The 16646-nt window shown below is 39.4% G+C and overlaps 3 protein-coding genes across 4 annotated transcripts; 1 reads left to right on the top strand and 2 right to left on the bottom strand.

Moving 5' to 3' along the window:
* Positions 1 to 463: 463 nt before the first annotated feature.
* Positions 464 to 5962, bottom strand: LOC6596060 (calcium channel flower). Of its 2 annotated transcripts, none has more exons than XM_026989795.1 (5): positions 5881 to 5961; positions 5533 to 5656; positions 3540 to 3747; positions 3348 to 3455; positions 464 to 828 (listed from the first exon to the last, which is right to left on the bottom strand). In XM_026989795.1, exons 1-5 carry the CDS (start codon positions 5881 to 5883, stop codon positions 675 to 677), a joined length of 597 nt encoding a protein of 198 aa, XP_026845596.1. In that variant the 5' UTR covers positions 5884 to 5961; the 3' UTR covers positions 464 to 674. The 2 variants fall into 2 exon arrangements, with proteins under 2 accessions (XP_026845596.1, XP_026845597.1); XM_026989796.1 differs by lacking the exon at positions 464 to 828 and adding an exon at positions 2451 to 3096 and having other exon boundaries at positions 5881 to 5962.
* A 794-nt stretch (positions 5963 to 6756) lies between these two features.
* On the top strand, positions 6757 to 8687 carry LOC6596061 (zinc finger protein 354C). The gene is made up of 3 exons (XM_026989604.1): positions 6757 to 6893; positions 6960 to 7893; positions 8641 to 8687. The coding sequence occupies exons 1-3, from the start codon at positions 6768 to 6770 to the stop codon at positions 8685 to 8687; spliced, it is 1107 nt and encodes a 368-aa protein (XP_026845405.1). The 5' UTR covers positions 6757 to 6767.
* On the bottom strand, positions 8328 to 15907 carry LOC6596062. The gene is made up of 6 exons (XM_026989400.1): positions 15017 to 15907; positions 13812 to 14084; positions 13249 to 13727; positions 12939 to 13157; positions 12134 to 12883; positions 8328 to 12071 (listed from the first exon to the last, which is right to left on the bottom strand). The coding sequence occupies exons 1-6, from the start codon at positions 15150 to 15152 to the stop codon at positions 11475 to 11477; spliced, it is 2454 nt and encodes an 817-aa protein (XP_026845201.1). The 5' UTR covers positions 15153 to 15907; the 3' UTR covers positions 8328 to 11474.
* Positions 15908 to 16646: the final 739 nt, after the last annotated feature.

The raw sequence follows: 16646 nt of genomic DNA, 5'->3' as shown, positions 1-16646 counted from the left end.
TTTGGTTTTGTATAATTTATTTTATTTAACATAATTTAAAGTATGTATAATTCAATTTTAATATGGTTCACATACAATATTTATAGTTTGATTTTGCATTAATTTAAACATTTTAGTATTATGCATTTAAATATATTTTTAAGGTATATATTTAAACTATGACTAAACATAAATTTTACACGATTCTCTTGCCACGCCTACCACCTCGCTAGTGATGTCGTCCAATAATTTATTTCTGCAATTTCTACTAAGTTGAAAACCATAATTTTGGAATGATGGGACACAGGCAACACAATAAATAGATAGGACACTGAAATACGAGAAATACTTAAAAAAAGGGGGGGAAAAAAAAAATAAAAATACATTCGTACATTTAATACAAAATAGTTTTTACATCTGATCTGATATATCTTGAATTGCTCTAGAATGAGAGATCAGAGCTAATTGATCTGATTAACATATGTATGTGTATATGTTTCTTTTATTTTCGTTTTTCCGGACGTGTGTTAAGTCATTGAATAATTGGGAATTGCACTTCATTATTTAAATTGCCTGTTGATCTGTTGATGTTCTCTTTGTAGTAGTTTTGCCCCTCAAATGTTGCGCGTTCTGAGTCTTTTTTTCTCACGGCACACCCCAGCTCTCCGCAATCCGCATTTCTATCCGTTTTACAATCACACATTGCTGTCCGTTCCAACGGCCCCGGTGAAGGAGAAGGGCTGGGCATTGTTCACAATCCCCGCCCTGTCGTTGGTGGTCGACGCGGCTGTGCCATTGCCTCCATAACCAGTTTGTTGTGCAGCTGCCCGCATATCCTCGGCGGATGCTCTGTTTACGAGTAAGTAGACAAAAGGGTTTTATAATTGTTTAAAAAATCTTCAAAACTAAATCTATAAGTAGAAAAATGTAAGAAATCAAATGGAAATTAATCGGAATTTATGTGCTCAACTAGGGAAGTGTGTGTGTGTGCTTTGTGCCTACGTAGGGAAACCAAACAGTATCGTTTCAAATTATTCAAAATTGTATACAATAATTTTTCAATACAACAAAAGATCGGGTGCTACAGTTACAATTTGTCCAAAATCAACTCAAAATGTACATAAAATAACTACTTTCGAAAGTTTTTAAAGTTTATCTACTCACTAAAAAAAACATACATATAGTACGCTTAAGGACATCCCGACAGTTGAAAGATGTATATAATTTACAGAATACCACATTTATAGTGGGTTTGCCTTGCAACTGTCGCGCTGTCATTGAAACGCACTGTACTATATTGATAATTGATTACATTCATAAAAGCTTATACAAATTTATTTGCCTTTTGTGATTTCTTGGAGGCAGCACAGTGTTTAACAGCAAGCTGTTTCAGCGTGTTTCATATTGTTCATGTTGTTGGCTATCGGTGCTGCAGTTGCTGTAGGCCAGTCGTTGTTATTAGATTTAACTGCTCTTGGGCTGTTCTTGGACAGTTTTTTGATGTGACGTGTATTAGATCTTTAGTCTGATACTTGATTAGGGCCCAAAAAAAAAACATTTACATTACATATTTCATTTTTAGTGTTGCCGTTCATCGATTTAACATATTTTCAACAAATTTATTTAATTTATTCAACTTTTATAATTAGTTCAGGTGAGATTTCTCTGTTTGCTTGCGAAGGCTCTATTATTAACAAGTTCTGGCGAGTATTTCTTAAATGTTTTTCATACTTAAAGCACTAAAAAGTTATGAATAAATAAATATAAAGTTTAATGTAAAAATTTTGGAATGCATTTTGAAAGGAATTGTGCCCACAGGGCTATACCCAAAAAAAAATAATACCTTTCTATCAGACTTGAAAAGTTTGAAATTTTGGTTGTATCTAAAAATAATAATAATATACAAAAAACATATAGTTCTAGCTCATGAGAAATTATACGAAGCTCGAAAAAAAAAACAGACGACCTGAACTCTAAAATGCAAAATGAATGAATTTACAACATTTAAAAAACACAAACGTCATATGTATGTATCCCCAACTTGTGTACACTATATATATTATATAGAAATTGTATATTTTGTATATTTTTATATGTCTAATGCTTGATTATGATCAATTTCAATTTCAATTCGCGGACTATCATGTGAGCAAAATCAATTCTCAAATAACGTTAACATTTTGTATTTCCTGTTTTACATTCAAGCAAAGCATATCATATCTCGAGTTAATACTTTTTCTGAGTTGTACATATTGCTCTATAGGTTGTTCTTTCTTGATTCTCACTTTTTATAGTATTATTTATATTTGTTTTCTTCTTGTGTGTGTTTGTTTGTGTTTAAGCTGTGTGTGTGTGTGTGTGGAAGCTTGTGGTTTCTGTTTTTAAATAAGTATTTCTTTTGTTTGCATTCTCGGTTATCTTTCAATATAGTTTCTCACTAAAAATATATGCTTGCTGCAGTTTCGACATAATATGTAAGTATCAATGTATTCCCTTCAGTATTTTCTCTATGTACTATATGTATAATATATTTAACTGTAGTTTTTAACAACACCAACCGTTCGACGAAAGACATTTAAAAATGGAATACGAATTACATGCACAAAGGGGACAAAGACAATGGGGCCAAAATGACGAAAATGCATTTGCCCCAAAAAACACTTTGGTTATTAACAAACGTTTGTTTCAACAACAATTACATATGAGAATTTCGTTTCATTTCTTTTGTATTTTGGTGGGGTGTTCTTCTGTATTCTTCTATATTCTCAGATGCCCTCGGTAACGCTGCTCTTGCTCCGCTATGATATCCGCTATGATCTGCTTCCCAATCAATTTCTTGTAGCTTTTTCTTTGCTTCTAGTGGAATGGACTGGACTGTATGGGTGTGGGTGTGGCTGTGGATGTGTGTGTGTGGCTGGTATGTCTTTTGGAGTGTCGTAGAGTGTGGTTTGGCAGTTACTAATATCGCAATTAGGCATTTATGTGGGACGCCAGACATCGGGATCTTCCATGAGTGTGATATGCTGATCGCCGCCCATTTGCATTTGACCTCCCACCTGACCGCCGGCCATCTGTGTGGGCGATGTGGCGGCAGCGGCCATGTCCTCGCGCGAAGCTCTACATAGCGTATTGTGTATCGTAATTGTATTGGTTTTTTTTTGTTTTGTTTTTTTTTTAAATTTAAGCATTATCACATTGGTTAGCACATTGAAGGAATATAGAGAAAACATTGGTTTCGATTAGCAAAAATGCACTTGGCCAAGTTCTAACTAAGTTCCCGCTCTAACTTAGAAGCTAAACAGATCCAGCGGATCAATCGAATCCTGCAGATCCTGCAGATCCGATCCCCTCTGGATCCTTATACTCACTTCTTGCCTAACGCCATCATGGCATAAACGGCGCCGGTTGCAAAGATGAGGCCACTGCCGAATAAGCTGGCCAGACCGAAGCACATGAAGATTGGCGGAACGGCCAAGCTATATGGGGAGACACATACCATACCATACCATTAGACATATGTATGAACATTGTTCATGCATTTCATTTCATTTGATACTCACGCGCAGTATAGCCCGGCCCGGAAGTACATGGGCTTGGCATCCACCTTATCCGCAATGCCGTTCACCTGCTCGATGCACACAAAGCAGCAGGGCGCCTCCAGAACCATGACTATAAAGCCGGCTATCATCTGGATAATGCCCGCCACCAGGCAGGAGACACTGAGTGTGATAATTGAGAGCACATTCCAGAGCCCAAAAAGAATGGCAACTAAAACGACAGCAAACGTTAATGAAAGTAACAAACTAATACATGAACAGATAAATATAAATAATTAAAAGGCGTTCCCTAATTCTGCTCTAAATGAATTGCAGATATGACCACATTTTAATCTCAAACGCCCACTAAAAATATGGCCCCATTATCTTACCGAATCGCTTCACAAACGAAACCCATTTGGAAACGAAATCTAATCAACATCGCTGACTCATTCGTGTGCCAATTTTTCGCTTTTATTTATAATAATAATACACAAAAGTAACAACAACGAACCAGTCCAGCCACAGAAGCGTGACAATTTGCTGAAAATAGTGGGTCGAATTGTTAGAAGCGACTTCAGAGTCAGACTTCAGAGTACGGGCAGTTGTACATAGTATGTTCTGTTCCCATTTTGTTGCTTTAATCTCTAGTTCTAGTTCTAGTTATGATAGCGGAATAAGAGCTAAAAAAAATTACATTCAAATATTTTATCAGCTGGTTTTTTTTTTTGATAAAAATCTAAGTAAACAAGAGCCAAACAAACAGCTCTCTGTGTGATAAATGAATAGGAAAACATTGCGAAAGATCGTGTTTTCTTTTAAGTACAGCAGAGTGTAGTATAATTTTAATCAGAATTTCCTTGGGCTTCTTGAGCTTATCTAAAAAAAAAGGAATTGTGCTAGAATTTCATGATCTATGTACTATGTACTTGTATGCCTTTTCTCCCTTATTCTCTCTTTTCGCAGTTTCGTTTTACTTTGAAGCGTAATGTGATCTCAGCGCTGAGGTTATTGCGGTTCATATAGCTCGTCAAAACAGACTCAACGGAGTCGATGTGCTGTCCGAACCGGCATAAAAAACATTTATTAATTATAGACTTTTGGTTTTAATTTACAATAAAACCAAAAGCCAAACTGGTTTATGGGTGCAGAAGCCGCACGAGTGGAGTGGATATGCATACATATGCATGTATGTATGTATGTACATATTTCTCCTACAAATTTGTTGAGTGTGGCTGGCTCTTGTGTCCCGATAAAGTCCCCACAAATCGTTGAATGGAACTCATATCACAAAATCCCACTGCAGAGCCAGAAGAAATCATTGAGAAAAAATAAAAGTTCAATGTCATTGCAGAGAGGGAGAGGTTAAAGCATAGCGCGTAACAAAGAAAAAACGCAATCAGGCGTAATCAAGTGAAAGCAGAGAGCGAGAATACGGAAGAGAGAAGCTCTCGCTCCCGTCTCCGCCCCCGCTCTCGCTACCGCACTGCAGTGCACTGCACTGTAGTGTTGATAATAAAAACAGCATGCAAAATTACTGCTGAATGAGCAGAGAAAATTGCATTCTCTATAGTAAATGTACAATATCGGGAATAAAAATGGAAAAGGACGCAAGAATAACGAATTAAAGCGCCAAACTTGACACAGAAAAAGCTCCTTTGACCCTGTTTGTCTCTTTCTCACTCTTCCACAGCCCCATACCCTCATATGAATCTATACAAATTTCTGTATCCTTTTGTTGCGTTTCCTACTACTGCTTCTTCTGCTTCTTCATTTCACTGTTATGCTGCCTTGCTGTTGTTGCTTTCTTTCTTCCTTTATCAATGTCAGAGCGTGCGTATTGTGGGAGGCGATACACACACACACACACACCCACAACCACAGGGACACATAGAGAAGCAAACGTAATAGCAACAACAAAATGTACACAAAAATCGATGCCCAATATTTTTGGGGCACATAATCTTACATGAATTGGCTGTTCTACAGTTAAATTTAAGTGCTAGTTAAAACTTACAAAAGGCGGCCACAATGCCCAGCAATCGACTGCCATATTTGAGATACCAAGGCTGCTCCGGTCCGCCCACGGGATCCTGTTGATTTGGACGCGCCAACAGCCCCGTGATTTTTTCCGCAAATGACTATGCACATTAAAAAAAAACAAAACATACAATATACAATTAAGATAATTGGAAAAAATCGAAGCAGCACAATTTGTATTGTGACGCGGCGGCCGCTTCTTTACCACGCACACACGCGACCGACACACACACTCACACTCACGAAAACACAGGTGAGGCTCAATATTCATTTGCATTGCAAAGGAAAATTCTATTAACTCATGTGGCCACTATCATTTACATACCATGTTTTGTTTTGCAATAAATTTTACTTAAACTAGATGGAAAAGTATTTATTTTATGCACTTTTCACGTCACAGAGAGACAGAATTTGTTGTACTTTGCGTTCTGGGTAGAGCTGGCAAAGCATCGATATACCAAGTGCCTCGATTTTTCGCAACATCGATTTTTCGTGCAACCAAACCATCGATGATTTTTAGCCGAGTAGCGTATAAGTATAGATTCGACGAATATATTTTTTTATAAATTCGATTCTATCTTTAAAAGTAATCGAAAAATCGTTTTGTAGTCATCGATGTTGTTCCAGCTCGCTCTAGTTCTGGTGCGATGGATTCCATTTCCCGTAGGACGAACGGAAACTTTACAAATTGCGTTCAAATTGCAAAGATAACTCTATTGAGTTTAGAGAACGAGACTCTAACAGCCTTATTATAATTTGCTAACTGACTAACAGCAAAAATAGAGACAGATTTATGCGAAAAGAATGCACTGAGAGCGAAAAACATTTGTTCGTCAGCTTGGCTTTCCAGTTGCCCCCGGACAGAATTGATCGACTGTTACATTTGTCTGTGCAATTTAGCCGGTTGGCGGAATAGCGGATCGATAGCCGGAAGATGTGTCTGGAGACGGCTAAGAACACTAATTTTGCCTTTTGCCTCTCATGCTATCGCTCTCTTCTCAGCAAAGTTATATTATAAGGCAATAAGGCAATTAATCATAGTCCTTATCGATATTTTCAAAAATAATGTTCCAAAATGATCGATAGTGGTGATAGTTTACATCGATGCAGTCCGATAATTATTTCATCGATTATGTCGATTGTTTGTGCGTCGATTGTTCTGCAGTGTGATTTTCTCTAATTTCTGTAAAAGATTAATTTAAAAACCAAGTCATGGATGCGGGACGACCGTGCCTATTGTGCCAGGACAACCTGGCGGTTGGCATTAAGCTCGAAAATGAAGTGATCGAAAATTCAAAGGAACTACTGGAAAAGCTGGTCGTGTGGTACAACATTGATGTAAGCACCTACGCATTGCCATAAATACACACATACATATGTATCATCCCTGGAATTCTTTCATAGCCTTGCATTTTGGGGAAAAAGTCTTGCATATGTGAGCCTTGTTTAGGACATGTGCTCGACATGAGCGCAACACTCCGGCGTTGGACCGCAGCGCAATCAAAGACGGCCCCATCTGAAACCTTTGAAATTACGATTAAGGAGGAAAACCCCCTGGAAATAGATGGTTGGGAGAACATTGAATTGATGCCCGAACAGACTTTTCCTGTTTCCTCAGTATTGGAAGAAAAGAAGGAGCTTTTGGCAATCGTTTCAACAAAAGCTGCCACCGTAAAACCATCCACTGAAAACTTCGCCATTGCAGTACGGTACGATGGTCTTATATTGGCCAAATTTTACAGGAACAATACCACGGCGACCAAAATTATTTGCACCTGTTGTAACGTCGAGTTGAGTATCATTTCCCACATTCGAACGCACAGCTTAATGACTCGTGTAGATCCCCGCTACATTTGTCGGAGGTGTGACAAAACATTTAACAGTCCGAAAAAGTTAAAGGATCACGAGAAGACCCAGAAGCACAACACCATCTGGAGTCGTTCAAAGGGCTTTGACTTTCGTTGTGTGGAATGTGGCAAAGTCTTCGATCGCTACCATGGGGTCGTACAACACGCCTCTTTCATGCACATCTCCAATAGGTTTTACTGCACCTTTTCCAAGTGTTCGTATACCTTCGATAACAAGGCGGAATTGGACAAGCATTTGAAATCACACGAAGTGCCGGTATATCATGCCTCACCATTGTATGTGTGCCATTTGCCCGACTGTGGCCAGTCGTACTACCTGGAGACTCCCTACAACAAGCATATGAAGACCTTTCACGGAATGTACGTGTGCCCACATCCCGGTTGCGGCGAAGCTATCAGCCTTTCCAGCCAAGCTCAGCACGCTCAGCTTCACTCAAAAGACCAGAATGGGAAGAATCCTTCTAAGCAGGGTGAGTTTCTGACGATAGAGAATTCGTTTCAGCGGAAACGTAGATACTCATATTCTCCGCCCAATGACAATAATAGGGGCCACTTCATAAGCCTACCAAAGCAGCTAACATTAAAATAAAAATGTTCAATTGTAAGAAAATCATCATTATCCTAAATACGCTCATATGTACATATATATTTGTGAAATATATATTTATTCGGTTGAAAAAATAAAAGAGAAGTGATGTAATCATCGACATATCGGCGATGATTTAAAATCGAAAACATAGATGGTCCCCACTAAGAACCAAATGAACTAGTTCTCGTCAACTTTAAGTAGTTACTAAGTAGACGGATAATGCCCGCGATAAAATATAAATGAAGGTAGACACGGCTATCCACTTTTGCTTTCCAAATGTCTGAGGAAGAAGACGACAAATAAAAAAAGTGATAATTAAAACTTGATACATCAATTTATTGCCGGAATTTTGGGTGGGGAGGGGGGGCTGGGAAAATATTGGGAAATATATTATGCCACAAATAAGTTATTTGATTTGATAATCTTTACGTTACAATTGTTCTTGATTGGAGATTTAATTTTGTTTTACATTTTCTTGGTTTTGGTTTAAAGTCTACAAATTGGGTTTTTGATATCGTATGATTTATAAGGAAGTGCTGGCACCAGAATAGATTTGTAGCAAACGGATGGTTATCCTTCACGGGGATTTCTCTTACTAAGTTCCAGTTCACTCTGCCAATCTATTCAGGTCTGGAGTCTAGGACGCACCTTAAGTTCTCGTTTTGGACGTGTTGATAGTGGTTCTTTGTTCACTTTTTCGGATAAAATGGTCTAAAATGCATAACAATTTCAGTTTAGAGCGAGTCCTCGATTTTTTCTGTAGGCTTAATGGTGGCGCGTCCATCACCACTCGCATTAATTAACTTTTTCTTTATCCAGGGTCCCATTCATGATGGTTACATATTGCTATGGTATGGGTATGCTTGTTCAAAAAAATAAGTTAAAACGAACATCAACTATAGTATTGTTTTGGGATTTTGGAGCAGCACACACTTTTTGCACACTTAAAATTATAAAGATTATGTTGTTGCTTAAACAAACTTTCCGTTTGACTCGAATGAAATGTTTCAGTTTGCATTATATTTGATTTTTTTCACAACGAAATTGTACAACAATTAATTTGCTTTGCTTTCTCTCCTTTTTAGTTCATTTCCCAAGCTTTGTTAACAAAGTTCTTATTTTGTTTATAGTTTGATATTCATTGCTTGCTGAATCTTTGATGGTTTGGTTGTTTCTTTCTTGTATTTTTGTTTTTTTTTTTTTTTTTTTGTTTTGTTTGTTTTGTTTTTTGTCCCAGACAAATGTCCTACGTAATTAATTGTTTCTTGTATAGGAAAAAAGTAAAAAAAATATAAAATATCAATACTAAAAAAATTATTGCCAATTTCATAGAACATTTGTCGGGGGAAGGGTAGTGTGGAAACGCAGTTCCGTTTCAGAAATTAAAGTAAAATCATAGGATATTTCGTTTTTGTTTGTTTGTTTTTTGTACAATGTTATCCAAATCCAAATTAAAAGAATAATTGTTTAAAACAAATTTGAAGCTCAAAATGTAAACATAAAAAATACAAATTAATATGGCTTTTCAAAAAGCTTTAAAGGTCAAATTTTAGAAATTTCTAAGCAAATGCAAATTTTTTGGATTTTTTGGTTGAAGTTACAGAATTTATCAAGCGAATTATAAGCAAAAGGCCATCTTAAGGGGGAGTTTTTCTAGCTTTTTCTTGTTCTTGTTCTCGTTGTTTAGAGTGACGACCGCGTGTGGAGATGGAGACGACTCTGTTTAGTGGCTTAGTCTAAAGATATACGCTAATAGGCAACAGTTTCACACATTGGAGACTATGTATGCTTGGTGGAGAGAACGAACCGAACCGAACCGAATCGTTGGACAGGCTTCGGACATGCTTATGAATTATAGGAAACTTGGCTTTGTAGAAAACTTGAACGAAGTCTACGATACGTTATTATCAAAAGGCTTAACACACACATATTTCATGAAGGTATCTTTTCGTTTCGTTTCGCTTCTGATGTGTCTGCTGTTTCTCCTCCTCCTCCTCCTCCTATCACTTACGCACTAGTGGCTCACAAAAATATACATCATCCTCTTCTGATCCTTTACAAATCGTTTAAATACTTTTAAGCGTCCTTCTATATGTTTTAATCATTCAAATTTAAACTAATTTAAATTCGTTAAATGTTTGTCAATCATCAACATCCATTCACAGCATTGCATCCCCGGCGCAACATTACGCTTGGGCTGTTCTTATTTATTTTATTGGTGCTGTGCCTATTGCCTTGCCTGAAGATATGCCTCATAATTGCCCCGCATTGTGGGTCGCTCGAACGCTCAATCAATGGCCTCCCATTCTGTCTGTCTGTCTGTCTGTCCGTGTCTGTTTTTTCGCTGGTTTTAAGGGGCGCAATTTCGTTTGATTGTTTAAAAATGTCCTCTCTCTTCGTTCGCTTATAAAAGTTGTTTGTGGTTGGTTGCACGTAGTAGCTAGCCGTTTTGTTTTGTTAAGATCACAATTGTGCTAAGAAATACGATATCACAATTTAAATATTTACATTGTTATTATTTGTATTCTTTTCTACACATCTTTCTCTTAGGTGGGGGGTGGGGGAAGGGGGCGGGCAGTATAGCGGCCCAGAAATTCCAATTATTTCCCTTGCCCGCAAACACGATTTTCCCCATCAATTTCATCCATCAGGTGAGTCGTTAAAGGACTTCAATAAGAATACTTGCACAGCAACTGGGGCAAAACTTTCGGTGTGTGTGTGTGTGTGAGTGTTTTGGGGCGTATTAAAGCTACGCTTTAGTTAAGTTTAGTTTGTTGGTTTTGTCTAAAAATACGTTTAAACGCCGCACACGGCTCGAAGTAGGGGCTTTGTTCACGCACACAATAAACGTTTAGCTGTTTAGCTTCCACGGCAAGGACTCTTAACAATATTCATAATAATTAGTAATTGTGTATTGTATTGTACTTCAATCTCAATGTCGTCTCTTTTGTGTCCTTGTCCTTGTCCATGGAATAAACTAAGCGCTACGTTACGTGTGTGCTGAGCGGAAGACTCGAGTTTTTGGTATGAAAATCATTTCATTTTTCATGCCTGCTGTTCCCTATATAATGTTGAATATATATATGTTAGGTATATATATATATGTGGAAAAGTGTGATTTCTCCTGTGGGAGATCATTAAAGTTCTTGAAGCTTACACGATACATAGTCTCCAAAGCCTAGGACTAGACATGATTAGTTGTCTATTGAGTGTTGGTACGTTGTTTAAGATTTAGTTGTTGTTTTTTTATAACAAATGTGTACTTCTTAAATGCAATTGGCATGCTTTCTTTCTTTCTTCCTGGCAGGGTCTCTTCTCTTTAGCTGTCTCTCTCTCTCACTCTCTCTCCTGTCACAAAGCATCCAAAAATATATCTTATTCCCTGTAATCTGGCCTTTTGCTTGAAAATGCATTCAATCAGAATTTTTATAGAATAGAAGGAAGTAAATAGTGTGAAAATGTTTAGCAAAACACATTTTCTATCCAGTTTTTGGTGAATGTAAAATTCGTCCACGAATTAAAGTTGGGCGTAAAGTCCATCGGCCCTAAAGCAGGCGTGCCCACGCCTACCTGACTTTGATGCTGCTGTTGCTGCTGCAGCTGCTGCGACGGCTGCTGAGATTGGGCTCGCTTCAGAATCCTCAAATTAGTGCCCGAGGGCATGCGCTGCAGCTGATTGTGCTGCTGCTGCGATGGTCCTGTGGTTGGGGATCCCTCGAAGTTCAGCGAAACCGATGCTGGCCGTGGACGTGGCTGTCCCGCTGTTGGTGTCTTTTGCTGAGCTGCCGCCGCAGCCGATAGCATGGCTATCAAGTCCATGCCCGTTGTGGGTTGTTGCTGTTGTTGTCCCAGGCTCTTCTTGACCAGCAGCTGCGATTGTTGTTGCTGCTGCTGCTGCTGTTGCTGATGATGATTTCCTTGCTTCTCATTTTGCACAACCTTAGGGCGCAAGCCCTGCATTAGTTGCTGTTGCTGCTGCGCCTGGTGTTGCTTCTGCAACTTGGCTGCCCTCAGAAGCTGCTGTTTCTCCTTTCGTATCAAATCAAAGGAGCTGACCACCTATTAAATGGATGTTGCAAATGGATTAGACAGTTGAATAAAAGAGATTGCTAGTGGATTACTTTGTCATTGCCATGGGACACCTGCTGCTGTTGCTGCTGCTGCTGTGCATCATTTTGACTGTGGCTATGGAACAGTTGACGCTTCGATGATATAGCTGCTCCAGCACTTCCTCCTCCGGGAGTTGTGGCTGCCGGAGTGTGTGTTGCCGTTGATAGTGGCGTGGTTTGATTGCTGCCCGCAGCCCCATTTTGTTTATTGCGTTTGTTGCTATTGCATATGTTCATGGTGCCTGTGGTGTTGGCCGATGCACAAGCCACCGGCCCGGAGGAACCGGCACCCGGTTTTCCATTGAGATTATTTAATTTGACACCATCCAAATCCCCCATGGACTTGTGTCGCTGGCGTCGCGAGGCAGCAGCATCCTTCTTGCAGCTGCCACTCCCATTGGTTGGCGATGCTGCTTTGGGACTTTGCTGACCAGAGCATTTGCGTCGACGGGGTCCGATGCCAGCCTGACGCTCACTCACCCACTTCTTGAGGCGCTTAACAAAGGGTATAATCATAAAGAAGGAATTGGCATTCTTGCCCAGTTTGGCTTTCGATATGGCATCATTCTTGTTGACCGGCAAATCATTAATACGGAACCAGTCACAGCATTTGATCTCGTTGCGTGTGCGCGGAGCGAACTGCGTGTCCATCGGTATATTCCGCACGACATACAGCCGAGTATATTGATAGTTGATAAAAGCCTCAATATAATCATTGGCATCGATGATGTCGGTGATGTCGAACCCAGTTTCCTCGTAAACCTAAAAAGAAGAGAAATCAATTAAAATGCCATGTTTATTCCACACAAAAACTCACCTCTCTTGTTGCACAATGTGCTGGATCCTCGTTCTCATTGATTTTCCCCTTGGGAAAGCCCCACGAGTTGCGTGCGAAATAGGACTGCACTAGCAAGCAATGATTGTGATCTTCAGACACCAAAATGGCACCGTATGTGGGCACCGACATCTTGTAGTTCTTCCACTCTTGCAGTATTTGCTCCACAGTGCCAAAATGTTTGTTCAGGAAGGGAATGTGCTGTGTGTGGCAACATAAACGATTCGATTGGCATTAGATAGATATGTAATTGGAGGGAAGGGCAGGGAAGAGAAGGGAAGCAAACACTCACTTGGAACAATTGCATGGCAAACTGTTTGATCCCCACCGCTGGTAGCTTCCGCTGTACAATCGTGGGCACACCATCTTCATTCACTTCGGGGGCACAAAAGAAATCCAGATAGAACCAATGGGCCAACTCGATTTGAAAGCATATTCTTATTAGATTGTTTAGCTCCATGTCCGGTACATTGATTATAAATCTACTGGCCAGATCATCAAGTATATCGGACGGAATTTTCGATTTCTCTGGCAATTTAATGCTGGACGCCTTTACGGATGCTAAGCTTCCTATGGTTCCTGTCGCTGTTCCTGGGGCTCTCCTGCTGCTGCTAGTGCTGGTCCCGGCCACAAGTACATCTTCGGAGGAGGAGCTGCCATAGGAGGAGTTCGTTGATGTCGATGAGTGTGTGGATGATATGGATGAATCGAGGCGTTGCTTCTGCGCGCTGTTTTGTTGCTGCTGCTGCTGCTGTTGTTGCTGTTGCTGCTGTTGTTGCTGCTGCCGCTGTTGTTGTTGTTGTTGCTGCTGCTGCTGCTGGTGTTGCAGGTGTGCATGCTGATACTGCTGCTGATGCTGTTGCTGCTGGTTCTGTCTTTTCTTCTCGATGGTTATGGGGGGCGTGGGCTGTGTTTTGGTAAAAACTGCTCCATTTTTAAGCAACCTATTTAATACATCATCCTCAGCTTGAATTTCGTCGAGGTTTCGTCGTTGTTGTTCAGTTAGCCTGATGGCTGCCCCACTATTGCTGCTGCTGCTGCTGTTGTTGTTGTTGTTGTTGTTATTATTATTGTTGATATTCAGCACTTTCTGAAGCGTCAGCGAAGCGAGCAACGCCAGATTGTTGACTTGAAAACATAAGGGGAAAAAACCAAATTAAACCTCTAGAGATAAGCAAAGGGCAAACAAATACTGACAATATGATAGCCCCCAAGGAGTGCTGGTGGTATTTTTTGTATTCTAAAAATCTTTATAGAATTTTATTCAAGTTTCTTCAAACTTTATCTGCGGGGAACTCCCAGAATTTTCAGTGTTTGATCAGTCAATTTGTTGTTTGATTTTACTTTTGACCGCCAAAGTCTGAGAGCCCAAGCCGGAGCTTTCTGTGAACCAGAGTCAACTGTTAACAGCCAGGATAGGATAGGATAGGATAGGATAGGATAGGATAACCTATCGATCATCGGTCATCGGTCATCGATCAGGGGTGCCAGGGGTGGACAAGTAGCTATTAAATATGTACATAAGTACGACCTTTAAATTGTTTGTTGCCATGCTGTCTACCCCGTTCGTAAATATGTATGTACTTATGTCGCAAATGGCTACGGGAGCACCTTGGCAAATTGCTGACTAATCGGCTGGGCAATGATCTGCGCCAGCGTAAATTGCGCAACAGCATTAAAAACAAAAACAAAAAACTATTACTATTTGCATTGTTATTGTCGCTACACTCCGTTGGCCTCTAAAAGAATTGAAAGAAATATGGCTGTCTAGCTCGGTTCAGCGACCTCCTCCTCTAAAAGTGTTGCAACTCGCGGGCGACTGCGCTGCGCTGCGCTGCGCTACGATGCGCTGCACATGGACACATACAAGTACATAGATTGTACTACTCTGCATACATGCATGGAAAACTACTGGCGGACAGAGGGAGATAGAGAGTTGTAGCGAGAGAGGAGTTCACCCAGGGACAAGCAGAATTGTATAATCTGTGCAATGTTTGCTTTATTTTGATTATGACTTTGTTGTGAATCTATTTTGGGACATTTTCGCTTATCAGTCTTACCATTATCGTTTTCCTTGCTGCTACTGCTTCTGCTGGTTCGGCTCTCGCTCTCGTAGGCATATGTGGACGAGGCAGAGGCTGAGACGGCAGCGACGGCGGCAACGGCTGCGTTGCTAATCAATGGTGCGATTTCCATAATATTTCGATATCAAACTGATGCGCAGTGTTTGTTTATGTAATACACTTTTGTTGAATTTTTAGGGGGGCTGTCTTTTGCGCAAAATATTTCTTATTTGTTTGTTTGTTTGTTAATTCACATTTGCGTTTCTCCCCTTCTCAGTCTCTCTCTCAAACACGCTGTACGTGTGCAAATGTGTGTGTGTGTGTGTGTGTTTTTGTGTGGATGTGTATATAAGTGCGCTGCTTATGAGTTGGGTGTGTTTGTGTGTGTGGCTGAATATTTTCTGTGTAAGCGTTTTGTCACGTACTTTTACAACAGCTTTGTTTTTGTAGTAAATATGGCTGCCAAGTTTTGAAAATTTCTGCAGTCTTTTGCTTTTGTCGCACGAATTTCAATTTCCAATGCAATTTTGGTGTCCTGTTAACGATTCTTTTACATTCTTTCGCTATTGTTCTATCGTTTGGTGTTGCTGTTTGCTCAACATTTTCTGCATTTGTTATTTTTGTTGTGTTATTGTGGAGAGCCATCCACAAATATACGTTCGCTCCACTTCAGGCGAATGAAAAAACTCGTCGCACGCACACAGACACACTTTTGGTTTTTTCACGTACTTTCTACTTGGTGGTGTCGCACTAGTTTTCCTTATTCAATTCAGTTATTATTATATGCAATGCAATCCGCGACCTGTATTGATTTATTTACACCCTTGCACTTAAATGTAGTAACTATTTTGTAACTTTAAAAAAGGTTTTTTTACAACTTCTGGAAAATCGCTTCCTCGTCAGCGTCGCGTAGTGTGACCGCGGATTTATCAATAAAATAAACCCCTCTGCCTCTCAGAAATATACCGAAATACAATTCTCATTTTCAAAATATACCGTAAAACAAATTTTTTAATGTTTTTTTTAAATTATTATTTCCATATTTTTAATAATTTGTTTTCATTGTCTACTTTTTTATTGTTTAAGAATAAACTCGAAAACAGAAAACAATGAAAATAGTATAAATTGCTTATATATTAACGAACATATACATATACCTTGACTAGCGGGCTAGTTTAAAAAGTGATTCCTCACCACAGGGGACGATGTCACCTTACTAGTAAATTAAGTTAAGACAGGTGTATCTGTCATTTTTAAATAAATATGTATTTATTTAGAATTTAATTTAATTTATTTGGTGAAAATTGCTGTTGAATTTTTTGTTTAAACCTTATTTCAGACACAATCCAAAACAACGGGGTCCTTAAATGTAGAAATATAACTCATATAGCTAGCTAATAATATTAAGCCGAATATCTAGATCGGGGAAAATGATTTCCTGTCGACGTTGTCGACTATATACCCCACGAATATTATGAACCTTGACGAATTTTAGTTCAGCACTGGAGAAAGGCATTGTGGTGGTTTTTTTAAGTATAGAGATAGGATGGGTCTACAAAAAGAATTGACTCAAAGTGTTTTCCGCAACTCTAGATGATCACTTTTTTTTAAATAGAGGGGCGGCATT

Source organism: Drosophila persimilis, unplaced genomic scaffold (assembly GCF_003286085.1).
Source record: "Drosophila persimilis strain 14011-0111.01,24,50 unplaced genomic scaffold, DperRS2 tig00000431-arrow-pilon, whole genome shotgun sequence".
NCBI classification, from domain to species: Eukaryota; Metazoa; Arthropoda; class Insecta; order Diptera; family Drosophilidae; genus Drosophila; species Drosophila persimilis.
This window is presented reverse-complemented; position numbering and strand designations above follow the sequence as displayed.

What these genes read in the sequence shown, in the direction of transcription:
- LOC6596060 (XM_026989795.1), bottom strand. An exon ending in GGGCATTGTGGCCGCCTTTT is followed by an intron (nt 3,748 to 5,532) that starts GTAAGTTTTAAC and finishes CTGTCGTTTTAG; the next exon opens with TTGCCATTCTTTTTGGGCTC. An exon ending in CGGGCCGGGCTATACTGCGC is followed by an intron (nt 3,456 to 3,539) that starts GTGAGTATCAAA and finishes CTCCCCATATAG; the next exon opens with CTTGGCCGTTCCGCCAATCT.
- LOC6596061 (XM_026989604.1), top strand. Translation starts at nt 6,768, where the DNA reads ATGGATGCGGGACGACCGTGCCTATTGTGCCAGGACAACCTGGCGGTT. An exon ending in TCGTGTGGTACAACATTGAT is followed by an intron (nt 6,894 to 6,959) that starts GTAAGCACCTAC and finishes ATTCTTTCATAG; the next exon opens with CCTTGCATTTTGGGGAAAAA. An exon ending in GAAGAATCCTTCTAAGCAGG is followed by an intron (nt 7,894 to 8,640) that starts GTGAGTTTCTGA and finishes CAATCTATTCAG; the next exon opens with GTCTGGAGTCTAGGACGCAC.
- LOC6596062 (XM_026989400.1), bottom strand. Translation starts at nt 15,152, where the DNA reads ATGGAAATCGCACCATTGATTAGCAACGCAGCCGTTGCCGCCGTCGCT. An exon ending in CACATTGTGCAACAAGAGAG is followed by an intron (nt 12,884 to 12,938) that starts GTGAGTTTTTGT and finishes TCTTCTTTTTAG; the next exon opens with GTTTACGAGGAAACTGGGTT. An exon ending in TGTCCCATGGCAATGACAAA is followed by an intron (nt 12,072 to 12,133) that starts GTAATCCACTAG and finishes TCCATTTAATAG; the next exon opens with GTGGTCAGCTCCTTTGATTT.